At 41.9% G+C, this 26,909-nt stretch overlaps 1 protein-coding gene across 1 annotated transcript in view; it reads right to left on the bottom strand.

Moving 5' to 3' along the window:
* The window catches only part of C5 (complement C5), a 52,042-nt gene extending 33,868 nt beyond the window's left edge, over positions 1–18,174 (bottom strand). Inside the window, exons 1-15 of the mRNA XM_087704763.1 lie at positions 17,989–18,174; positions 14,455–14,647; positions 13,965–14,133; positions 13,143–13,213; positions 11,564–11,655; positions 9,886–9,968; positions 9,088–9,178; positions 8,469–8,574; positions 6,432–6,558; positions 5,235–5,350; positions 3,393–3,593; positions 2,048–2,251; positions 1,332–1,541; positions 909–1,058; positions 41–170 (exon numbers count right to left, since the gene is read on the bottom strand). Coding sequence (XP_087560889.1) covers positions 41–170; positions 909–1,058; positions 1,332–1,541; positions 2,048–2,251; positions 3,393–3,593; positions 5,235–5,350; positions 6,432–6,558; positions 8,469–8,574; positions 9,088–9,178; positions 9,886–9,968; positions 11,564–11,655; positions 13,143–13,213; positions 13,965–14,133; positions 14,455–14,647; positions 17,989–18,053 — 2,008 coding nt within the window. The 5' untranslated portion in view covers positions 18,054–18,174. The remainder of the gene's footprint in view (positions 1–40; positions 171–908; positions 1,059–1,331; positions 1,542–2,047; positions 2,252–3,392; positions 3,594–5,234; positions 5,351–6,431; positions 6,559–8,468; positions 8,575–9,087; positions 9,179–9,885; positions 9,969–11,563; positions 11,656–13,142; positions 13,214–13,964; positions 14,134–14,454; positions 14,648–17,988) is intronic.
* Between the last annotated feature and the right edge of the window lie 8,735 nt (positions 18,175–26,909).

The raw sequence follows: 26,909 nt of genomic DNA, 5'->3' as shown, positions 1-26,909 counted from the left end.
GACAGTTATATATCATGCTTAAAAGGAAACGTTTCATCACCTTTCTCTTTGGCGTCGTCAGCGTTGGCGTTGGTGAGAAAGGTGAGACCGGCCATCCGGAACACATCCACGTTGTTCTGCCCTCCTCCGGCTCCACAGCCCAAGTCACTTTTTTCCAGTTGAAGGAGAGCCTGCGGAGGAAAAGACACGGGAGGTGAGGAGATTCCATCCCTTCCATTTCTCACCTGCCTTCGTCAAAAGAATTCACAGCGGAAACAGGAATACAGGCATGGCTGCATCGAACGCAACGAGGGCAGCTATTCCTATGGCTTCATCGCCCTCCACCCCATACCACTCTGTTTTCAGGCTGAAAAATGGCCTGAAATTGTTCCCCCAAAAGACCCGAAAAATAGCCTGAAAATAGTCCCAAAAATCAGCCTGAAAACAGCTCAAAAAACAGCCAAAAAACAAGCTTGCACATACTGGCCATCTGGTCTTTGGTAGCGCTCCGCCGCGCACACATGCAAATGCATGTGCTTGTATTCAATAGCCAAGGTGGCGCAGTGGTTAAATGCAGCACTGCAGGCTACTTCAGCTGACTGCAGTTCTGCAGTTCGGCTGTTCAAATCTCACTGGCTCAGGGTTGACTCAGCCTTCCATCCTTCCGAGGTGGGTAAAATGAGGACCCGGATTGTTGTTGGGGGCGATATGCTGACTCTGTAAACCGCTTAGAGAGGGCTGAAAGCCCTATGAAGCGGTATATAAGTCTAACTGCTATTGCTATTGCTATTCCAATTTGGGCACTCAGTGCTGAAAAGGTTTGCCATCACTCCTATATGATGTGATGGGACTGTGCCCAAACCGAAGTCCATTGGACCTCTAAAATTGCGCAAAGAACGCCACATGTTTCCCTTTCAACCGGACGTAACTTTTTCCATCGATTTCTGCTTGCTTCCCGTCACTCCATAAATCGCTTTGTCCATGGCTGAAAGAGCCACCAGAGAGTCAAACTCGGAGGTCATGGAAAGGGACACTTTTTCTCCAGGCTGGTAAACTCTTCCGTTTTTCAGGATGCGGACCTGCAAAGGCCAAATGTGACATGGGAAAATAATTCAAATAATTCAACAACGGGTTCTATGCTCTAATGACCAGCTGGGTAGGCATGGATGGGTGGTCATGTGACCGGGTGGGCGTGGCCAACTCGATGCCACTCACGTCGAGGGGCGCTTCACCTCACCTGGCCTCTCCGCGATTTCTCCCAACAGCTGGTTCTCTCAGCTGCTCAGAAACTTAACAAATGGTTCTCCCAAATAGGTGCGAACCGGCTGAATCCTGCCGCCGAATCTGCTCACCTCTAGGTTGTTGCCACATTTCTGCTGGACACTTAACCAGACTGAATCGGCGACCAGCTCGGCGGTTCCTTCTCCCGTGACGATGTAGTAGACCAGAAGACGGGCTGAAGGGACCATCTCTTTGGTTATATGGAGGGTGAGAGCTTGATAGGACAAGCCCTGGATCTTATCCTGAGTCCCGTATTTGATTATTTTCCCTTTGGATAAGATCTAAAAAGAAAGGAGGGAAGAGGGTGACATTCCTGTGCTCAGATGACCTAAGGAAAAAGAAGGATTGTAAGCCTTGTAAGACAAGTAACGTTGATTATTTCATTAGTTGCATTGCTCTAGGATATCTGCAGATCCAGTTCCACAGAGGAAAGATTGAGTATGCCCTCAATAACCTCTACAACTGTCTGGTTTGGCTCTGCAACCCAACAAGACAGACACGGACTTCAGAGGAGAATCAGAACTGCAGAAAAAATAATTGCTAGCAACTTGCCTTCGATGAAGGATCTGTATATTGCATGAGTCAAAAAGAGGGCTGTGAAAATATCTACAGACCCCTCGCATCCTGGACATAATTGTTTCCAACTCCTACCCTTTATAGAGCACTGCACACCAGAACAACTAGGCACAAGGAGAGGTTTTTTCGCTCACTGTCGTAAGCTACAACAGGTGTGCATTTCATTTTTTTCTCCATTTTGCCCCTTTGAAATTGTGATCGCAATGCGTACCAGATAGCTGTAGTGTGGTATTTTGTCAATGAAATGGCTCGCCGGGTGTACTTTGAGCTGCACGCTCTCTCCAACCTGGAGCACTCTGTGATCTGAAGCCCAGCTGATATATAAATAGCTTCCAGTGACAGACAGATAGGATTTGGCTTCGTAGGTTTCACTCGCTTGATTCTCTTCTGGTAAAGTGGTATCTGCAGTTGTTATCTAAGGGGGAAAAAAGTCAAAACACAACAAGAGATCATGAATGCAGAATAACGGAGTTGGAAGGAAATTTCCAAGAACCTCCTGTTCTTGAGAAATGGCTGTCCATCCAATCTCTTCTTTAAAACCTCAAAACACCCGTGGCTTTGTTGGAATTCAAGGGTGGAATGTATTTCTTTTTTAAAAAAATAAATTTTATTTTGTTTGTCCAAACTTCACATCTTTGCAACACATTACATTTTTTTTACCTATCTGTTTGTGTCTGTTTTATCTATACCAATAAATCTTTTATAACTATGACTTTATATATCTGTGCATTTACATTATTTTATACATTTTTTCATTCTATATATAATATTCTATATGCTATTAAATCTTTTATAACTATGACTTTATATATTTGTGCATTTACATTATTTCATACTTTTTCATTCTATATGTAATATTCTATATGATTAAATCTTTTATAACTATGACTTCATATATTTGTGCATTTACATTATTTTATACATTTTTTCATTCTATATTAAATATTCTATATGTTATTAACTCTTTTATAACTATGACTATATATCTGTGCATTTACATTATTTTATATATTTTTTCATTCTATATATAATATTCTATATGCTATTAAATCTTTTATAACTATGACTTTATATATTTGTGCATTTACATTATTTTATACATTTTTTTTCATTCTATATGTAATATTCTATATGTTGTTAAATCTTTTATGACTTCATATATTTGTGCATTTACATTATGTTATACATTTTTTTCATCCTATATGTAATATTCCTTTTTTGCGTTCCTGCTTTTCCCCTCCTTTCCTCTAGCCAATTGTACAACAAATCCCATACGGAATGGGATTCAGATTCGTCTTTCTCTTTTAGCCTATCCATCTCTGCGCATGGTGGAATGCATTTCTATGCAACAACTACTCGGCCCAGTGGATGGCAGTGTTTACAAGTTTGGATCTATGCTCTTTTGTTTCCTGTTACAGTTAAAATGGTTGAGCAGGAAAGCACATGGTGACTGTACCTTTTCGTTTCCTCTGTGGTACTATGTTAAAAAAAAGGATTTCTAACAGGTCTTGACGCCTCCATGGTTCTAGGTCAGAGAAAGGAAATATTTCACTCACTTTGAACTCCAATGCTTTGGTGTCGGAAGGAATGTTAACTGTAAATATAGTTGTTCCATCTCTTGAGCTTGTTACGCCAGACCCAAAATCTGAACCTTCTTCAATTAATCTGGTCTCTTCCAGTTGGTCGTTGAAGGCGGTGGCTTGGAGGACCACGGGGACATTGCCAACTGACACGTCCAACATATCCCTCACCCGTGCCTGTTTATACAAAAAGGGTTGCTTATTATCTAATCTCAACCAATGCTGCTCATAATTATAATTATAATAATAATAATGTCACAATCATAGACATCACAATACCAGGTGATAGCAGGGTCGCCGAGAAGGAACATAAAAAAATTGCAAAATACCAGGACTTAAAAATCGAAATTCAACGACTATGGCACAAACCAGCAGTGGTAATTCCAGTGGTAATTGGCACACTGGGTGCTATTCCAAAAGCACTGGAATTACATTTAAAACAGTTAAAAATTGACAAAATCACCATCAGTCAAATGCAAAAAGCTGCACTGCTTGGATCTGCACGCATATTACGAAAATACGTTACGACGTCCTAGGCCCCTGGGTGGGGCCCGACTAGTAACCAATGCCAAATCCGGCGAAACAACTGGCCGCTGTGATACAATTGTATAATAATAATATACCATTTCCTTATTATTCCTAGCAACAGGCTATCTTACCTCCATCAAGGTGCAAAGGTATGGGTGGTAAGAAAGACTCACAGGTTTCCAGAGAAAGTTCCCCTATCAAAATCAGGTTGCCAAATGGATGGTTGTTATCATTCAATTATTTTATTGCATGAAATATTTTTATATCCCAATTAACAACCTGTGATCTGTTGGTTACAGGTCCTTACCAAACACAGAGAAACAGAATGACAAAGGACAACAAAACAGGGGGAACAGCTGTGCCTTCTGCTTTTTACGATTGTGGTGACATGCAGACAGCCACACATTTGTATATCTGCTGTTTGTGTCCTGATCAATGAATATTTGAAGGCCTTGTGGCAGTGCGGAAGAATGCAATTAATATTGCCAGTTTCTGGGCAAGATGTGTGTAACTTGTTTAACACATATTTTAATCTTTTGCCTTATATTATTTAAATTTGACCTTGTATGTTCTAACCTAGGCTTGCCAAGAGCATGGTCCCGACAAAAACCCCTTTTATTAATTGACTGCGAATTCTGCTCATTCACGCCCAGCAAAGTCTTTCAAACGGAGGATTTACAGTCACAGACCTCATCTGGCTTGGAGAGCTGCCAGGCCGAGATCTGCAGAACTTGGCAAGGAGCCTCGAAGAGTCACAAACCAATTAAGGGAACCAATTTTGTCTCCTGAAAACTCCACTCCCCTTTCGCTCCTCTTTTATTTCTCCTGGGAGGGGGCATTCATCATCCACCTGTGGCCTTACTCCCAAGTCGACCCCTGTTCTTAAGCTCTTCCCTTCGTCTGGCAACTCTGTGGATGCGCACACTGGGAACAGGCTCCAGCTGTTCTTCCGCCTCACTGATTGTCTGACTCTGATAACTGTCAGACGGCCCTGGCCCCCTCTCTGCCTCCGATACAGAGCCCTCCTCAGAGTCTTCCCCAGACTCCAAGACTGGCCCATCTTCCTCCCCAACCTCCTCACTGTCCGAATCTGCTGCCAGCTCTGCTGGCCGCTGGCGGGCCACAACATTGTTTAGCCTTATTTTAATTGGGATGCTTCTGATGGGAATGAGCCAACAAATTACTCCTCTCCGTCTTGACTCTGGCAGGTGAGAAATCTCACAAGAGAAAAACCGCAAAGGATTTTGGCAAAGCAGGACCCAACCGAGACCTTCGTGGGATTTGACTCACCTTAATGAAATAAGGAAGTCCGGGTTTCACGAACAGAGGTGTGGCAATCAAATCCAACTTGTAAGGAGACAAGGTGTATTTAATGGTGGTCAGTTCAGCATCCTCACTGTGGCCATCTGTCAAAAGAAGGGATTGGATGTTTTCAGTAGAAGAACTATTGTCTTTCCTTTGGCCAGGAAAATCTCCTTTGTTTACTGAACGGGATTGATCATCCAGGTCTGAAGGACTCTGATGATGTAGAACACAAACCAAACCAATTAAAGACCAATCTGGAACCTACGGATGGATGGTCTTAATTAATCAGCTGGGGTGAAAGGTTTATTGGAATAAAACACATGGGTTAGGTCAGCTGTGGTGGCACGGGGGTTAGAAGGCAGTATTGCCGGCTAATTCACTGCCCACTGCGGCGAGTTCACTCCTGACTGGCTCCAGGTTGACTCAGCCTCCGTCCATCCATCCATCCAACATCTTTCCCTGTCTTTCTTTCTTTCCCTTTCTTTCTTTCTTTCTCTTTCTTTCTTTCTTTCTTTCTTTCTTCTTTCTTTCCCCCCCCCTCTCTCTCTCTCGTTTCCGAGGTGGGTAAAATGAGGACCCAGATTGTGTGGGGCAACAGGCTGACTCTGTAAATTGCTTAGAGAGGGCTGGGAAGCATAGTGAAGCGGTTTATAAGTCTAAGTACTAGTATGATGGATGGATGGATGGATGGATGGATGGATGGATGGATACTTGTAGATAGATGATAGATGATAGATGATAGATGATAGATGGATAGATGGATAGATGGATAGATGGATAGAAGGATAGATGGATAGATGGATAGATGGATAGATGGATAGATGGATAGATAGATAGATGAGAGAGAGAGAGAGAGATGATGGATGGATGATAGATAGAGAGAGAAGATATAGGTAGGTAGATGATAGATAGATAGATAGATAGATAGATAGATAGATAGATAGATAGAGATAGATAGATAGATAGATATAGATAGATAGATAGATAGATGAGAGAGAGAGAGAGAGATGTTGGATGGATGGATGGATGGATGGATAAAGATATATAGATAGATAGATAGATAGATAGATAGATAGAAAGAAAGAAAGAAAGAAAGAAAGAAAGAAAGAAAGAAAGAAAGAAAGAGAAAGATGATGGATGGACGGACGAACAAGTAAGACAGACACACAGACAGACATTTACCTCTGGTCTCCAGCACCGAAGCTGCGATATAGAGGGTGGCCCCATCAACATCCGAGAGCTCCCTGTACCCCAATTCGCTGATGGCTATTTCGCTATTGAAATAAAGCACCCCGACGCCTTCCTCCATCTGAAGATTAAGAGCAAGACAAGAAATTAGACACGCACACACCCATCACAGTCTTCAACCCCATGATTTTGGACACAGGATTTAGCGGGTTCAGTGGGTTTCCTCCTTTATTCGTGTAAATGTGGCCTGGAAGCTACCTAAATTGACCTGGACAAAAAGGTTTGGGCTGGCGAACTGCAGATTAAACCATATCTAAATCAGAAAGGCCTGCAATTATATTCCTTTTAGAATTTTGGCCTGCCACACTTTCTCTTATTTCATTATGCTGTTTCTTTAGTATAGTTGATGGGAGGGGGGAATAGAAGGAGTAGGATTGTGGAATGTATTGTTTTCATTCTTTACTAGAAGCCAAGGTCATCCTTTGTCTCTGTACTTTGACACCTGACCGGAAGCAGCTGGGTGTGGATGCCAGTATGGAAAAAGAAGATTGGACCATGTGATGGATTATGGGTGTGGGGCAGGGGTGGGTTTCTCGCCCCGTTCCAACCGGTTCGGTTGGAACGGGGCCGGCAGCGGCGTCCTCGTGCACGTGCGCAGCGCACACATGCGTACTAGCGTCTGTGCAATGCTCCAGCTGCTCCTGGAGGATCGCGCAGGCGCTGTATGCGTCCTACGCATGCGTGGAAGCGCAGAACTCGTCAAAACCGGGTAAGGAACGTGGGCGGGCGGGTGGGCCCTTCGCCGTTCCCAGAAGTTGCTTACTTCCGGGTTCGCTGACCAACCGGTTCGCGGGGACCGCCGCGAACCAGTTGAAACCCACCCCTGGTGTGGGGACAAGATCATGAACTTTTAACTGGGTGGAATTCTGATGTCATTTCCAGAATTGGGATTAACACAGATGTGCTAAGATGTCTGCTTTATTAAATTGGAACTTTAAGGATCGTTTTGCCTTTGATTCTGATTTAATTCTACATGATACTTGGAACGCTGACAGCAGCGAGGTTTTCTTGCAAAGAAATAACCAACAGCCTTCATGGTCACATTTAGAGACAAATAAAGCCTTAAAAATGCCATGCGAGAAGATCTGGATTGTGTCCCAAGTGTTGTGTTCCCTAATTGGTCCGGCTTCACTTTAAGATTAATAGGCAGAAGGTGCTGGTCTCAAAAGAGATTTAATTGGGGCCTTTTGAGAGAACAACCTGGCCCATATTGTTTATAAACAGTTCAAAGGTAAATGAGCCACAGTGGCACAGTGGTTAGAGTGCAGTACTGCAGGCTACTTCTGCTAACTGCCGGCTGCCTGCAATTTGGCAGTTCGAATCTCACTGGGCTCAAGGATGACTCAGTTTCTGTCCTTCTGAGATTGGTAAAGTGAGGATTTTTGGGGGCGATAAGCGGACTCTGTAAACCACTGAGAGAGGGCAGTAAAGCACTGTGAAGTGGTATATAAATCTAAGTGCAATTGCTATTCCTTCCTTCCTTCCTTCCCTCTTCCTTCCTTCCTTCCCTCCCTCCTTCCTTCCTTCTTTTCCGTCTTGGCACAGTGGCCAGAATGCAATATTGCTGGCTAACTCTGCCCACTGCCAGCAGCTCAATCCTCACTGGCTCAAGCTTGAACTCAGCCTTCCATCCTTCCCAGCTTGATAAAATGAGGACCCAGATTGTTGGGGGCAAGATGCTGACTATAAACCGCTTAGAGAGGGCTGTAAAGCACTGTGAAGCGGGATATAAGTCTTAAGTGCTAAAGTAGCACAGCTCTACTAACAAACAGGATTTTCTTCTACGGGGGAATGAATCCCGCACGGAGGAGTCGTGGATTTTAGAGCCAAATTTCGGTTCCAAATGTTGTCTTATGACTCTGAGATTCAAAGTGGAAACCTAGATGTCGGACTCCCTGCCAAGATAAACCTAGAACCCTGAATCTAGAGCAAGGAAGAGGCTTGCTGGGGGAGGTCTCACTCCAGGCTTACGTGAACTTGACGCAATGATCTGGGTAACATCTGCTTTGAGGTTCCTTGAATGATTCCAAAGCGGACGTAAACTTCGGCTTCACTCAATTTTTTCTTGTAAAAATACCTTGAAGGTAGAGAGCAAAGCAACATAGACATTATCAGAATAAGAGAGTTGGAAGGGACCTTGTAGGTCATCTAGTCAACCCCTTGCCTTAAAAGGAGACCCTACACCATTTCTGACAGGTGGCAGTCCAATCTCTTCTTGAAAGTCTCAAGTGATAAAGCTGCCACAACTTCCGAAGGCAACTTCTGTTCCATGGGTGGATTGTTTTTCACTGTCAGAAAAATTTCTCCTTATTTCCAGGTTGAATCTCTCCTTGGTCAGTTTCCATCCATTGTTCCTTGTCTGGCCTTCAGGTGCTTTGGATAATAGTTTGACCCCCTCCTCTCTGTGGCAACCCCTGAGATATTGGAAGACTGCTATCATGTCTCCCCTGGTCCTCCTTTTCATTAAACTAGACATACCCAGTTCCTGCAACCGTTCATTATATGTTTTAGCCTCCAATCCCCTAATCCTCTTGGTTGCTCTTCTCTGCCCTCTTTCTAGAAACTCATAAAATTGATAATCTGGGCTTACTGAGCAAGGATAGTAATCTTGAAGCGTTCGAAATGCTTGTAGCTAATAAAGCTGTTTTCTGGAATAATTTCAACCGAAAATCTTGGCATGGCTGAAATGTAAAAGAAAAGACAGTTCATTCCTAACAGTTCAATGACAAATACAAAAACGATTTTCTACAGAGGAGATCTCTTTATCTGCTGGGCCCTGAGAAATGTATATAGCCACAGCAATAGCACTTAAGACTTCTATACCGCTTCATAGTGCTTTTACAGCCCTTTCTAAGCGGTTTACAGAGTCAGCCTATCACCCCCAACAATTTGGGTCCTCATTTTACCCACCTAGGAAGGACGGAAGGCTGAGTCAACCTTGAGCCTGGTGAGATTTGAACTGCCAAATTGCTGGCAGCTGGCAGTCAGCAGAAGTAGCCTGCAGTACCACGCACTAACCACTGCGCCACCGTGGCTCAATATGGTGGGAAATGCTTCCCACTAGTTTAAAATGGTAAACATTTGACATCTTACATGGGGAAATTAGTTTCTGTTGCTTCCAAGCAACATCAGCTGAAGGTCATGTTAATTATCTCCAAGTTTTTTTTCCTCTCAAACTGCCCCAGCTGAGCTAAATTCCTTCATCACAGCCATTTTTTCTGCCTAATGCACCTCGCAGGGTTATTGTGGGCAAAATAAAAGGCAGAAATATTAGGCAGGTTCATCACTTCGTGTTGCATATACATAAACAGTGGGATAAAAATATCTGATAATACTCCTCAGGGCATGAATATGTGCAGTAGTAGCCCAGTAAAATAATCAAAATTACCATATTCTTTGACTTGAAACTTGGCTACGGCAGAGGTTGTGAATTCTTGATCATACTTGGCTTTAATGGTCCAAATACCAAACCTAAAACAATAACAATAACAATAACAATAACAATAGCAATAGCAATAGCAATAGCAATAACAATAATAATAATAATAATAGCAGCCCCAAAGGCTGTGAATCTCACCAAAGATTAACCACGCAATAATAATAATAATAATAATAATAATAATAATAATAATAATAATAATGAAACTGTTGATCACATACTCAGCTGCTGTAAAAAAATCACGCAGACTGATTATAAATTGCGGCACAATTCAGTAGCACAAATGATCCATTGGAATTTGTGCAAAAATTATAATATTAAAACAGCAACAAACTGGTGGGAACATCAGCCTGAAAAGGTCAGCGAAAATCAGAGGGTCAAGATCTTGTGGGATTTCCGTATATAAACGGACAAAATACTGGCGCATAATACACCAGACATCACACTGGTTGAGAAAAATAAGGTCACAATCATAGACATCGCAATACCAGGTGATAGCAGGGTCGCCGAGAAGGAACATGAAAAAATCGCAAAATACCAGGATTTAAAAATCAAAATTCAACGACTATGGCACAAACCAGCAGTGGTAATTCCAGTGGTAATTGGCACACTGGGTGCTATTCCAAAAGCACTGGAATTACATTTAAAACAGTTAAAAATTGACAAAATCACCATCAGTCGAATGCATAAAGCCGCACTGCTTGGATCTGCACGCATATTATGAAAATACGTTACGACGTCCTAGGCCCCGGGTGGGGCCCAACTAGTAACCAATGCCAAATCCGGCGAAACAACTGGCCGCTGTGATACAATTGTATAATAATAATAATAATAATCGGCCGTTGTGATACAATTGTGATGATGATGATGATGATAATGATGATGATGATGATGATACATCCCATAATGCAGTTAAATAATTGTAGACCTCTAAATAGTCTTTTCAGTATATCTAGTTATTTCTGTTCCAAAATACATAGATGAGGGATCGGAATTTAAAATCTAATGTTTTGCTGCCATCGTGTGGCCACTTAAATGCATGGCAGCCAAGATTTTAAATACATCAATTTTGCCTTCTGCTCGTTTTCTTAATTGGTTGCAGAAATCTGCCGAAGGTAAAGGTTAAGGTTCCCCTCGCACATCTGTGCTGCTCGTTCCCGACTCTAGGGGGATGTGCTCATCTCTGTTTCTAAGCTGAAGAGCCAGCGCTGTCCGAAGACGTCTCTGTGGTCATGTGGCCGGCATGACTCAACGCCGAAGGCGCACAGAACGCAGTTACCTTCCCACCAAAGATGGTTCCTATTTTTCTACTTGCATTTTTGATGTGCTTTCAAACCACTAGGTTGGCAGAAACTGAGACAAATAATGGGAGCTCACTCTGTTACGCGGCGCTGGTGATTCGAACTGCTGAACTGCCCACATTTGTGATTGACAAGCTCAGCGTCTTAGCCGTGGAGCCACCGCGTCCCTCTATGCAGATGCATATTAAGCAAATGTATATTTTTATGCAGGAATCTACATACCCACAAATTTATTTCCACAGCATTTCACTGCGGTGTTTGTACATTTCGCTTGCAAGCTAATATTTAATTCAAGGTATTGTATTGAAAATGTCAATAAGATTTACTTAGGATATGGAGGAATTTTGAATTCAGGAAATGAGACGATCCCGGTAGCATCTTCTTGACGTATGATGTCCACTTCTACTCCATCTGGATCCTTCATCAGAGACAAAAGAGCACTTTGAAAAAAAGCACCAGACATTTGTGGAGTTTTATTGAAACTTGATATATTATTCATTACAGTTGGGATGTAGAATGTCTTTTTAAAAAATTCCATGGATGCCCAAATCCTTAAACTTCATCAAATTACATTTTAATAATCTTTTCGTTGGTTTCCAGCCTTAGTCTCCGATTCTCTTTTATTTATAAATAATGATTTGAGGAAGGGACTGCTAGTTAAGATGTCACCTTGGTAAGAAGGAGATTTTTTATCCCTAAAAGTTGCTTTTTCAAAAGGCAGCTGGACTTTCCAGCTACCTTCACAATGGAAGAAGATTTTTGGGTGAGAAGGGAACTTAACTTAACTTAACTTAACTTAACTTAACTTAATTTAACTTAACCTAACCTAACCTAACCTTACTTTACACTTTACTTTACTTTATTATCATTGCACCTCATACAACGAAATTAAATGTCATCTTCCATGTACATTATACATAAAAAATAAACCCAAAACACACCTTCTTTACATTCTTTATAATTAAAATTGAAAACCCCTGAGATTGCATTAATATTGCACTATACAGTAGAATTCAATATAGTTACTGCTCTGGGATAGAAGCTGTTTTTCAGCCTATTTGTTCCTTGTTTTTATTCTCCTGTACCAGCTGCCAGATGGTAATAGTTCAAAAAAAAGGGTGCCCAGGATGAGATGGATTTTTATGAATGTTTTGAACTTTCTTAAGGCAGCGGGAGGTATAAAGCTCTTCCAAAGAGGGGAGGGGGCAACCCATGAGCCAAGGTGGCGCAGTGGTTAAATGCAGCACTGCAGGCTACTGCTAGATCAGCAGGTCAGCGGTTCAAATCTCACCGGCTCAGGGTTGACTCAGCCTTCCATCCTTCCGAGGTGGGTAAAATGAGGACCCAGATTGTTGGGGGCAATATGCTGACTCTCTGTAAACCGCTTAGAGAGGCCTGAAAGGCCTATGAAGCGGTATATAAGTCTACTGCTATTGCTATATTGCTATTGCTATGATCCTGTGGGCAATGACGTTGACCCTCTGGAGCACTGTCCTATCTGCCCCTGGGCAACTGGCAAACGAGACGCAGGCGCAGTAAGTTAAAATACTCTCTATGGTACAGCAGTAGAAGGTCAACAGCAGTTTGCCAATCAGTTGTTGTTTCCCGAGAAGTCTCAGGTTGTATCATCTCTGCTGGGCCGTTTTGACCAGGGCTGCAAGTCAGGTTCTTATTTTATGATAACACCCAGAAACTTAAAACTGGCCACTTGCTCCACTCGGTCTCCATTCCTTGTCTTCAAGGAAGGGGGAGAAAGTCTAATTGCCTTTTGGGACAGCCATGACTTGGATGAGTAAGAATCTTCATAGGTATTAAGCATATATTTTTTTACCGTAAATTATCCTATTTGGGTTTAGGTTTAGAATGCAAATAAAGGCACCCTGAGATGGACTAAGATGGACTAACCACAAAAGTTAAGACAGCCGCACGCCGAGCTGGCCTCAGTTCTTCATTCAGTGAGTAGACTCGGACCTTCACTGTAAAGATAATTCAAAATGATTACTCAAAATTGGAGCAGTGCAGTGGTCTAGAGGTGGAGCTCTTGCCTCACCCTCAGGAGGCTGTGAGTTCGATCCTAGGTAGAGGCAGATATTTCTCTCTCTGAGCCCAATGAGAATAGAACAGAACAGAACAGAATAGAATAGAGTTGAGTAGAATGTAGAGTTGAGTTGAGTAAAGTGTAGAGTTGAGTCGAGTAGAGTGTAGAGTTGAGTCGAGTAGATTGTAGAGTTGAGTTGAGTGTAGAGTTGAGTTGAATAGAATAGAGTCAAGAAGAGTAGAGTCAAATAGAGTGTAGAGTACGGTAGAGTAGAGGGTAGAATAGAGTCAAGAAGAGTAGAGTGTAGAGTAGAGTGTAGAGTTGAGTCAAGAAGAGTAGAGTAGTGTAGAGTGTAGAGTGTAGAGTGTAGAGTGTAGAGTGTAGAGTGTAGAGTAGAGTAGAGTAGAGTAGAGTAGAGTAGAGTAGAGTAGAGTAGATCAGATCTGCTGAACAAAACTCCATATTGGCAACAAGAAAGGCATCCAGCCAGTAAACTCTCAGCTCCATTCAATTGCCCAGACTCCAACCCGCAAGGGATTAGGGGGTCGTTAAAAGAGGACGATGAAAGGGATAATAAAAATTCTAGGCTTCCCGTTCTTAATCAGCTGGTGGATTTGGGTTTCGTTGAATGAAGAGAAGCTACAGCTGGGACCAAGCTCTTAAAAGCAAGACGAAGGAAAAGAGCTTACCGGATTGATCCGGAGTGTAAACAGGCTTGTCCGTCTGAACGAATAAAAAGCCGTTGTCGTACATCAGCAGCATTTTCTTCTGCCTCGTAAAATGGGCCGACGTTGCTTCCAGATATACAGACTCCACTCGTTTCTGGGGATCATCGGTCCTTAAGTCCTTCGGCTGAACCTAGATTTGGGATGGAAATGCTTTTAAAAATGTATGAACAGTACCAACCAACCGATTGACTGTGCTTTATAGCAATAGCGATAGCAGTTAGACTTATATACCGCTTCATAGGGCTTTCAGCCATTTCTAAGCGGTTTATAGAGTCAGCATATCACCCCAACAATCCAGGTCCTCATTTCACCCACCTCGGAAGGATGGAAGGCTGAGTCAACCTTGAGCCGGTGAGATTTGAACAGCCGAACTGCAGAACTGCAGTCAGCTGAAGTAGCCTGCAGTGCTGCACTCTAACTACCATGCCACCTCGGCACCTTTATTACCTACCGTTAAGGTGACCGAGCCTTGGAAGCGGTTGGCTGGAGTCATTGGGATGGTGCCGAAGGCATAGGTAATTGTTTTATCCGGGTAGCTTTTGATCGAGATTGTGACCTGGAATTCTTGGGTGTATCCATAAGCTTGAATTACTACTTGCTCAGAGGCTCCAACACGGATAAACTTAGGGGCGGAAATGACATATCTGCAATAGAAAAAGACACCCTCAGCGTTCCGGTCCGTTAGGTCTTTTCAGGAGGCATCTCTAGAGCTTAGTTTACCTTGGAGGACTATCAGAATGACAGGGTTGGAAGCAGTGGTGGGTTTCAAAAATTTTTGGAACTTACTCTGTGGGTGTGGCCTCCTTTGTGGGAGTGGCTTGCCAGCCATGTGACCTGGTGGGAGTGGCTTTCCGGCCATGTGTTCTCTCTCTCTCTCTCTCTCTCTCTCTCTCTCTCTCTCTCTCTCTCTCTCTCTCTCTCTCCTTCCTTTTGTCTCTCTGCCCCTTTTTTCTTTTTTTCTTTCATCTCTCTCACTCTTTTTCCTTCCTTTTTCTTTCTTTCTTTCTTTCTTTCTTTCTCTTTCTCTCTCTGTGTCAGTCAGTCTGTCTGTCTGTCTGTCTGTCTGTGTGGCAGTGGTGGGTTTCAAAAAATTTTGGAAGCTCTTCTGTAGGTGTGGCCTGCTTTCCGGGTCCACTGGTGGAACCTCTTCTAACCGGTTCGGTAGATTTGACGAACCGGTTCTACCGAATAGGTGGGAACTGGTAGGAACCCACCTCTGGTTGGAAGGGACCTCGGAGGTCTTCTAGCCGGGCTCCCTGCTCAGGCAGGAGACCCCATACCCGTGATGCCAAACCTATATGGCAGAGGTGGCACTCAGAGTTAAGCTTTACAGTTAAGCTTTTCAGCAGTATCTGTGTGTTGAAAGCATCTTTAATTGGCATTCAGAAGCATTGCGTAGCGTGCAAAACAAAAACTTAAGATAACCGGAAGGCGAGGAAGAATTGTCATGTGGTCTACAGTCTTAGCTGGGCTGACTCCGAAGTCAGCAAGTTCCTTGCAGACAAAAGAATTAGATGATTTTCTACAGTATTGCAAAAGAAGAAGAAGGGGACAACAGAGAAGGAAGTGGCTGGATGGAGTCACCGAAGCAGCCGGCGTGAGCTTCAATGGACTTCAGGGGATGATAGAGGACAGGAAGGCCTGGAGGAACGTGGTCCCTGGGGTCGCAATGGGTCGGAACACGACTTCGCAACTAACAACAACAACAGGATTGCTTGGGTTTGAATAGTTTATTAATCGGTGGCAGCGTTACACGCGCCTTCAGTGTTTAATCGTGCCGGCCACATGACCACGGAGACGTCTTCAGCCAGCGCTGGCTCTTCGGCTTTGAAACGGAGATGAACATTGCCCCTAGAATCAGGAACGACTAGCACAGATGTGCAAGGGGAACCTTTAACTTTACCTAGTAAGACCACACCTGGAGTACTGCAGCCAGTTGTGGTCACAACTTAAAAGATGTTGAGACTTTGGCAAAAGTGTAGAGAAGAGCAACTGAGAGGATCAAAGGATTGGGGGACTAAAACATATGAAGAATGGTTGCAGGACTTGGATAGGGCTAGTCTAAAGAAAAGAAGAATTCGGGGAGGCATGATAGCAGTATTCCAATATTTGAGGGGCTGCCACAAAGAAGAGGGCGTCAAATTATTCTCCAAAGCACCAGAGGGCAGGAGAAGAAACAAGGAAATGGAAACCAATCAAGGAGAGAAGCCATCTGGAATTAAGGAAAAACTTCCTAACAGTGAGGACAATTAACCAGTGGAACAGTTTGCCACCAGAAATCGTGGGCACTCGCATCCCTGGAGGTTTTTAAGAAGAGACTGGACAGTCACTTGTCTGAGATGATATAGGTTCCTCTGCTTGAGGAGGGGGCTGGACTAGAAGACCTCCAAGGTCCCTTCCAAATTCTATTCTACTACAATAGAAAGAGGGCTTGCAGATTACACCAAGAATAAAATCAAGACATAACCATTTACATAAATAGGAAAAGCGCAGAGAAGTTTCTGCAGTTTCATAAAACTACAGAATTCCAACGGGTCCTGATTGTGAAAAACCAGAGTCAAGGTTTGCCTAGGAGCAGAAAACTAAGTCTTCATTTGTGGGCATCTCTTGAAGGGAAAATTATAATGGAAATATTGTTGACCCCATTGGGGTTAAATTTGGCCTAAATCCTGAGATGGAAGGAAGAATAATTCAGAAAAGAACCAACCTGAAACTAAGGAAAAAATTTCCTGACAATTAGAACAATTAATTAATGGAATAGAATTGCCTTCAGAAGTTGTGAGCGCTCCATCACTGGAGTTTTTTAATGAGAGATTAGACAGCCATTTGTCTGAAATGGGATAGGGTTAGGGTTGAGCAGAGGGTTGGACTAGAAGACTTCTAAGGTCCCTTCCATCTCTGTTATTCTGTTAACTTGCCTCACAATTTCAGCTTTGCATTTCCAAACGGCTTCTAAAATAGAACAAGCTCTCTATAAAAAAAAAAAAAACAATTCATGAGTGTTGATGTTGGCTAACTTAGGGAGGAAATTTGGCCGTTCGTTAGCCTCACAAAGGAGAAAACCAGGGAAATGAAAGTTTTCTCAACATCTTATTGGACTAAGAAACGATTACAAAAGGTTTTAAAACTCAAAAACAGAAGCCGTAACTCAGCTCAATCTATATATATAAAAGTGAAATGCCACTCTTGCATCATCACAAAATCTCCAGAACCATAAAGCCTACAAACTTGAAATTTGACACGTATGTCCCTCTGGGCTCCTAGGTGGTCGCTAAGAAAGGATTTTTCAAAATGACCATCAGGTCATTAGTATTTTTCATATTATTATTAACATGATCTGATGCTAAGAAGTTAGACATTCTACTCGCCCTCCCCACCTGAAAAGAACTCTGTTCCAACTGCACTTGGGCGTGGACTAATTGGTCTGCAGCCTGGGAGTTTAGACATTCTACTCCCCCTCCCCACCTGAAAAGAACTCTGTTCCAACTGCACTTGGGTGTGGGCTTATCCGGTCTGCAGCCTGGGAGTTTAGACATTCTACTCTCCCTCCCCACCTGAAAAGGAGAGAAGAGGATAACATAGGAGAAGCCTCTGTGGGGCAATCCTGGGGGAGAGAAAGGGAATAGGAGAGGATCAATGGGACCAGCCTGAGGGAGAGAAGGGGAATAGGAGAGGAGAGGCTTCTGTGGGGCAAGCTTGAGGGACAGAAGGTGAGAGGAGAGGCCAATCGTAACTACTCATTAATGTTCAAGCTTTAACTGTCAATTTACCAAGCCCAATCATCTAGTTCTGTAACGAAGCACAGGTATCCAACCAACCAGTATTTGCATAAAACCACAAATCATTTTTTATTGCGATTGCACCAAATCTACTCTAATCGTGCAAGTTAATCCTCAGGTTAAGTCCTCTTTGAATTAACCCTCCCCAACAATTAAGCTTGGTTTCATTCCGACATCCCTTTGCAACAAGCCCAGTAATTACTTACGTTTGATCCTGAGCCAAACCTCTTCCGTAAAGCATCAAAAATAAGAAAATGCTTAGATAAATCATGTCTCCATAGACTGGCTAACCCAAGCTCTGAATGTCCTTGCCTCAACTCCCCTCGATGAAATTTGAGAGCAAATTGATGAAGAAGTTAATCATTCAACAAATCAGCAAAGAGAATATTTAGTTCCTTATAGAAAGAAGGAAAAAAAATCCCCTTTTTCTATTCGGAATAATGAAAGGGAACTGATTACACATTATTGGTTGCGTAGTTGAAAACCGCCCAATATCACTTGGATACTGAGTTGGGTGTGTGTGTGTCTAAATTTAAAAAAAAACCAAACAAATATAAAATAGATAGTTCTACTGCCTAGGTGAGACACCCGTCAGCCGTATTTCTGTTTGTAAACTCAAAACGTTTAGGTAACCAGGCAAAACATTTCCAATTAGAATACAGCTCATCGCTCCGGAATCCGCACTGCATATCGGACATTAAAACAATTGTGCAAGTCCAGAGGTATTTCACAAGAAGAGTCCTCCACTTCTCTGCTCACAACAGAATCCCTTACGCCACCAGGCTTCAAATTTTGGGCTTGGACAACTTAAGAACTATGCCACCTTCGGTTTGACTTAAGCGTAGTGCATAAAATTATCTACCGCAATGTTCTACCTGTCAATGACTACTACAGCTTCAACCGCAATGATACTCGGGGAAACAATAGATACAAACTCAAGGTGTAAACCACTTCAAACTTGATGGCAGAAGATACGACTTCAGCCACAGAGTGGTCAATGCCTGGAACGCTCTACTGTTACATCCTCAAAACCCCCACAGCTTCAACCTCAAACTGTCCCCCGTGGACCTCACCCCATTCCTAAGAGGTCCGTAAAAGGGGCGTGCATAAGCGCACCAGCGTGCCTTCCATCCCTGTCTTACTCTCCCCATTTATTCGTATCCATTTCACGAATTCATCATCTTGTATGTACTTATATCTATTATCTTATACATTCTTTGAGTTGAGTTTGAGTTTATTGGTCTTGTATGCCACCCACTCCCGAAGGACTCCGGGCGGCTTACAATAAACAAGGGAAGGGGATAAATAAACAAAACAACACTTTAAAATACACAACAGTCACAGTTTCCATGGGGCTGGATATTTCGAAAGCCCCCCTGCCTGCTGGAGCAGCCAGGACTTAACGGCTTTGCGGAAGGCCGGGAGGGTAGTAAGGGTCCGGATCTCCACGGGGAGGTCATTCCAGAGGCTGGAGCTGCGACAGAGAAGGCTCTCCCCCGGGGAGTCGCCAGCCGACATTGGCTGGTAGATGGGATCCGGAGAAGACCTAACCTGTGAGATCTAATCGGTCTATGGGAGGTAATCGGCAGGAGGCGGTCTCTCAGGTACCCAGGTCTGATGCCATGTAGGGCTTTATAGGTAACGACCAGCACCTTGAAGCGGGTCCAGAGCTAATGGGTAGCCAGTGCAGCTCGCGGAGGATAGGTGTGACGTGGGTGTACTCTTGACAAAACAAACAAACAAACAAATAAATAAATCGCCAGTGATTTATTGAAATGTGCTTTTTATTTTTGCTCCTTGTTTGTCAGATACTAGAGCATTTTAAAAAAATAAATCTACGGAGATATTCAATCACCCATGTCCTGGTTGTGCCAAAGGTGTTTTTTTTTCCAAAAAGCAACTGGATTTTCTGGGTTTTTTTTTTCTTTGAAAACATTTCACTAATTCAAGTTACAACTGAAGGAGCTTCTTCGATGAGAAACGAAACGGGGAAAAAATCAAGAAATTCCAGTTGTCTTTTTGCAGGGGGGAGGGAAGCACCTTTGGGGTTAAAAAAGCAGAGGGATTAACTTTCTCCCCACCTTTTGGATTGAAGAGGTAGGATCGTTTCCTCTTGGAGTGAAGGGTTAATCTAAACCGCATATTATTTTTTCTTGCTTGCGTTTACACTGGCGCTTTCACCAGTGAAACCTACATCAATCATCTCCCATTATCTGTTAGAGTAAGCTAACAAAGCCCATGCGAAGCTAAATGCATGACTTCAACTACGAATGTGCGATCCATATTGCTAAGCTCTGTAATCTAACCTGTTAAGTGAAGAGGTTATTAAAGATTCTTTGTTCAATGTACAGTTTGATGTTGACAGTAACTCAATATCTTGCCTGGGGAAACTGTTCCTGTTTGCATTGCTTCTTCTTTTTTCTTTTTTTTTTAAAGGCAGAGCTGCTAAAAATAAAACTAACCTAAAGGACAAGAGTTAGGTCACAGTTGCATTGCTGGCCTTGGCTCCGTTAATTAAATTAATGCTTGCTGTGGGTTTAAATTAAAGTGACTCTCCCAGGGACCCCAAAGTACTGCTATCTCATTGACCACTGCCAGAAAATAATGGTCTCTGCCGTAAAATAATCCATTTCAGTAGCAACTTCCAACTCCCCAGGGAGGAAAAACTAAGCTGAAGCAACATCTCTGCAACCTTGTTAGATTGTTGGACACTGTTGAGTTTCCTGCCTAAGCAGGGGGCTGGACTAGAAGACCTTCAAGGTCCCTTCCAACTCTGTTATTCTATTCTGTTCTATTCTATTCTATTTTATTCTATTCCCTCTTCTCTTCTATTCCCTATTCTCCTCTCTACTCTTCTATTCCTTATTCTATTCTATTTCTTATTCTATTTCCTTATTCACCGCCCCCTAGAGTCGGGAATGAGTAGCACATATGTGCGAGGGAAACCTTTACTTTTAGAGTAGCAAAAGGGGAAGAGTAAAGGAAAAAGAAAAAGCATTGGCTTCTGACTCCTTTTGATGCAACAGAATAAAGCAATAACGTGAACCTTCCACTTTTTATATGACCATACATACTAACTAGCCATTTCTATAACGGCAAACCTATCTAATCAGCCATGAGTGAGAATCTCCATAGGCATTCGGACACTCCTTTGTTCTCCAGAAGAGTAAGTGGGGCAACAGGGAGCCTAAATCAAGTATAGAAGGATTCCCTAAGGTTTTATTCTATTGGATCTTGCAAAATTCCAAAGTTCAATTACATCCTGAACAGGGATAAAAGCCGCCTTATCATTTTAATGCCAGCTCTTTCCTATCTCTGGTATCCGCCAGGCTTAGGAGGAAGTAGATCAACCTGCTGTTTTCCCAGCACTTTGGCACCGAGATTATTCTACGGTTTAACAAACTGGACAGACTGTAATCTTTTAAAAAAATATATATTAAAAAATAGATATTTCCCCCTCATTTTGCTTGATCATTACAAATTCAGAGTTGGCCACAGCAAGATTGAAAAAATCAGGGGAGAGCTGTGACTACAGAACAGAAGCCCTCAACTGTTGGAAGAAAACATCCACATGGATTCAGTTCCAAGTGGGGAGGAAGACACGGGAAACATGGAGGCTGCTTGGAAAGATGGTTTGAATGATGGACAGGATCCCATGGCTTGAGCTCCTGAACAGAAAAGGGGGATCCCATGCTTCCAGAGGTTGGGTCAAGAAGAGAAAAGAGGCGAGATGCTGAAAGTCCCTGGTTTTATGCCCTCTCTGGCCTTTGATCTTGATCTTGTATTCTGATTGGTTGTCAGATTCCCATGGAGCCACGCAGGGGCAACTCTCTAGGCTGTGTTTTGACTCCAAATTTTGTTGAGCTGCTTCCCAGGTGCCCCGTGGTGAGATCAGTAAAGGGCTAACACTATCATGCCTTAATCCCCTCACCCCGGAGCTGAAGGGGGAGATCTTTGTTATGTAGAATAGGCCGATTCAAGCATTTTAATGGTCCATTGACAAAGGAGGGGCTATTAAGAGTGAGTCTGTTACCTATCTTAAAGACATGTTTCTCTGTTTCGGATGCAGGGAAATATAATATTCTGCCTTTTCAATATTTCCTAGGATATTGCATTTTTCTGGGAGAGGGGTGGGTTTTAACTTTGTACATAATGCAGATTAAAGGGTGGTGGGATTTCTACTGTGTGCATATAGACATCACACTGACATATGTACACACACACACAAACACACACACACACACACACTGTTGTTTGATTCTCAATATTGCGACAATCTATTTCTTTCGTTTGTTTTCAAGATTTATATCACCAGTTCAAACAATGAAACTCTAGATGGCTTAGAGTCTAAAACAAACACGAACTAAAAAATACTGCAGTGATGAACACCATTTTATTACATTTGGAAACATTACAAATAATTAAAAAAAAACCTTTTGCAGTATGCTGTATAATTTTTTTAAAAGCTAGCACTATAACTCTATTGCTATTAAGTGGGGGGGGGGAAAGTGGGAAGGCTTACGAAAAGGAATCTAAACTGTCATATTAAAAAAAGTTAGTGATGTGGGGGGGAAGGAAGGAGGTATAAAAAAATCCCTATCCTAAAATACACCCACTCGCATGTGTTTGGATAGAATAGAATTGAATCTTGCTGCCCCATCTCACTTTTCCCCTCTGGCATATGGTCATGCTGGCCACATGACCACTGAAGCATCTTCGGACAACGCTGGCTCCCCCAGCTAAGAAACAAGAGATGAGCAGTGTCCCCTAGAGTCAGACACAACTAGACAGGGGAAACCTTGAGCTTTATATACATATACACTTGCACACATACACACACGCAATGTTGGCTACCCACATAGGAGACAGTGAGAGGGAAATGCAGGAAATGTGGGTTGGGGTGGCAGGGAATCTCCCTCATTAATCGTGGCTTCTCCCTTAACCATCTCTCTCTGTCTCTCTATCTCTCTCCCTCTCCCTCTCTCTCCCTCTCCCTCCCTCTTGTGCCCAACCGGTTTAAAGGTTGAGAGCTGCCAAATTTTCTTAACTCAGCATTTATAAGGGCACCCAAGCACACTCCCATAAACAGATAATGATCTGTTTTCCAAGCCCAAGTTTATTTTTTTAATCTTAATTAGACGTAAGCGCTGCCCATCATGTGTAGAGGCGGCTAGCTTTGCGGTATATGCAACCAAAGTTCTTCCTAGATCAGAAAGTTTACAGATTTGGGACGTATAATAAAACATTAACCCTCATTAATCTGATAGGGAGAAACACGTTTTCTCAGGTGCTGCTTTGAGCTTGTTTACTTCGTGGCTCATGGCTTCAATGGCGTGATCTCCTACACAGCCAATGTTAGAAGAAACGTCCCATCTGGGTTCAGTTCCCAGTGGGGGAAAAGACACTGGAAACTTGGAGGCTCTTTGGAAAAGATGGTTTAATGGTGGACAGCAAGGATGGCTTGCTGTCGGCATTACTGCTGGTTCGGTGTGCAAAAAATTTTACATGTCTCTTGCTTGTCAGGTCGTCAAAAGGGGATCACGTGACACAAACACACACCCCTGGGACACTGCAACCATCATAAATATGGGTCAGTTGGCAACGGTCTAAATATTGATCATGTTCCTAAATGTATGCGTCTGGAAATCTTGCACAAATGATTGGACATAGTGAGGGTCATCTTGATTTCTTTTAACCTGGTGGATTGGTCCATTTATGCAGATGGGGTGGTGGTGGTTATAATCCTCATCCTAAAATATGGGATTAAAAATAATCTGGCCATGCTCCTAAAATTCTGGTCTGTGAAAACGGGTCTCTGCAGATATTTCATGTATTGATTTGATTTGTCAATCATTTACAAGATAGCAGGGATAAGAATAAACATGAGTATGAATGCTGCTTTATTTGCCTATTCAGAGCAACACCCTACTGAACCTTGAAACAGAAAGCAAGATTTTGCAAATTGAAGCAAATATTGTAATCTTTACCGGAAAACGTTGCTTGCTAAAGAAATCATTAATCAATATAATCTTGCATGATAATGGCTTGTTTAGAGATAGATTTTAATGTTTTTTTCTCCCCAGGCGGAGAGCATATGAACCTCTTTCTTAAGCGTGTTTTCTTGTGGGAAATGTGTTCCTTTGCATCTCCCAAAGCAATTGCTCCCACTGTATTCGCTCCCACTATTGTATGGAAAGGAGAAACCCTTCTCAAAACCTACAAGTGGGAAATCTTGTAGCAAGACGTTTGGGTCCCTTCCCCAAGGGCGGCTGAGGGGAGAAAAGAGGAAATTCTGCCCTCTAGTGGACAGCTTTCACCATAACCCCTGGTCAAGAATTCTAGTGACTTGGTTATGCTTCATTTAGAATAGAATAAGAGGGACCTTTGAAGGTCTTCTAGTCCAACCCCCCCTTGCTCAAGCAGGAGAGCCTATACCATCTTAGACAATTCGGTGTTTTTTGCTAGGGGCAAAATACACCTTTGTTAAAGGGATGTACATGGTAAGCAGCCATAAAACCGAGTTTAGTAGGTAAAAGCAGTAGTTTGCCCTCCTGTGGATTGTGTGTTTGTGTGTTGTAACATTTGGCAAAGAAGCCCCGGAGTGGCTTATTTTCATTCTTAACATTTATTTCCTTTGATGAAAGCTGAAAGCAGCCAGAGAAGAGGCTGTCAGGAATAGAAATGTTAGTTCCATGGGATAAAATTTCATTTCTAATAGGGCACTGAGGATGCAAAAACAGGGATTGGCTGCCCTCCTGTGGCCATGTAAGTGCATGGCATTTTTTCCTCTAAGGTACAGCAGAAAAAGTTAACTGGATAAATTAGTTTAGATAAAATATAGATGATGAACAGAAGATAAAAGAAATTAGGAATGGAAGGGAATCAGAATAGAATAGAGAATGTAGAGTAGAATAGCAGAGCAGAGCAAAGAAATTGGGAATGGAATGGAATCAGGAGAATGTAGAATAGAGAATGTAGAACAGAATAGAGAATGTAGAATAGAATAACAGCATAGAAAAGAAATTAGGAATGGAATGGAATGAAACCAGAATACAATAGGAATGTAGAGTAGAATAGAATAGAATAGCATAGCAATTAGGAATGGAATCAGGAGAATGTAGAATAGAATAGCAAAGAAATTAGGAATGGAATGGGAATAGAGAATGCAGAATACAATAGAAAATGTAGAGTACAATAGAATAACATAGAAATTAGTAGTGGAATGGAATCAGAATAGAACAGAGAATGTAGAATAGAATAGCAGAGCATAGCACAGAAATTGGGAATGGAATGGATTCAGAATAGTAAACAGAATGTAGAATAGAATAGAAATTAGGAATCAGAATAGAGAATGTAGAATAGCAGAGCAATTGGGAATGGAATGGAATCAGAATAGGAGAATGTAGAATAGAGAATGTAGAATAGAGAATGTAGAGTAGAATAGAGAATGTAGAATAGAATAGAATAACAGCATAGAAAATAAATTAGGAATGGAATGAAATCAGAATACAATAGGAATGTAGAATAGAATAGAGTAGCATAGCAATTAGGAATGGAATGAGAATAGAGAATGTAGAATAGAATAGCAAAGAAATTAGGAATGGAATGGAATGAGAATAGAGAATGTAGAATAGAATAAAATAGAGAATTTAGAGTAGAATAGAATATAGAGTACAATAGAATAGCATAGAAAAGAAATTAGTAATGGAATGGAATCAGAATAGTGAACAGAATATAGAATAGAATAGAAATTAGGAATGGAATGGAATAGAGAATGTAGAATAGAATAAAATAGCAAAGAAATTAGAATGGAATCAGAATAGAATAGGAGAATGTAGAATAGAATAACAGAGTTGGAAGGGATCTTGGAGGTTTTATAATCCAACCTCCTTGATGAGAGAGATCAAAAATAATTTTATAAAAAGTGCAAAAATAATTTCATTGGAGGTTTATTTTGGTAGAACAAAATGATTTCCAATTACACCAAAACCCAAATACTCACAAAAGATGGTGACTTCTGTAAAGAGCAGGAGTGCAGGGTGCCCAGCATGTTGCAGGATCACAAATATAGTCTAGGAAGATTTGAAAGTAGTTTCAAACAATTTATTGTTTCTTTTACACAATAAGCATCACATATTCCAAGCATTACCCAGCTGAAACAAGTTGTATAAATCAAAATACATAAAGATAAAATACATAAAAATGTGATCTTTTATTTAAATATTTCATTTTAAGGCTGACAAAAAGTCACATAATCATAAACATTACAGACAAAACAATAACATACCATGATGGGTTAAAATGACACTTTTTGATAAAAGACCACAGTTGTCATCAAAGGATTTGTCTCCAAAGAAAGAAAACACAACTTCAATGTTGAAACATTTTAATATCACAACAGGTATCTCTTGGTGAAGAGATGGTGATAGGAAAGAATACATTAAAAATAGGCAACAGATAACATATCTTGTCTATCATTAGCATCATAGCAACTTAACAGCAGTAAGTCAGGAGTAAAACAGCTGTAATCCCAAAAATACATGTCAAGCAGAACATTTCCAATTAGAGATATTTCAGGAACAACAGGCAACAAATGTGACAAAAGAAATCAACATTCTTGAGATGAGCGCTATATACTGTGTGTCATGATTAACATTTACCGATCAAAAACATAACATACATTTTCAACAACAACCCCAGCTAAAATTATTCCAAAGTGGAAAACTAGAAACCTTCTATCAACAGCCACACCTAACATTAAAAAGAGCTGTTGAGGCTTTCTTTCTAGTTCTAAGAACAACTGCCATGGCTATAAAACTATAAAATCTATTATAAGTCACCGGCACGCTTAGCATTAAAAGGGGCCGTTGTTTTTTGGTTCTAAAAACCAACATTATGTGCCTAAATTAAGCAGGCAACAAATCTACTCAGGATTTCAATGGCCACATCTCGAATTAAAAAGGGCAGTCCAGATTCATTTTCCAGTTCGGGGACCTAATGTCTCACCCTAGCAAAAGAGAAGCTATTAATTTATTGAAATGGCAATGACTTGTATTAAATGCATCGCCACGTTAACTTTTAGTTCTAACAGATCTGGCTGCTACTGATACTATTTCTAAGAATGTGG

Source organism: Thamnophis sirtalis, unplaced genomic scaffold (genome assembly GCF_051295495.1).
Source record: "Thamnophis sirtalis isolate CommonGarterSnake01/CBP01778 unplaced genomic scaffold, rThaSir2_p1.2 scaffold_2, whole genome shotgun sequence".
Taxonomy (NCBI): Eukaryota; Metazoa; Chordata; class Lepidosauria; order Squamata; family Natricidae; genus Thamnophis; species Thamnophis sirtalis.
Note: the sequence above shows the minus strand (reverse complement) of the source record. Positions and strands in the feature narration are given on the sequence as shown.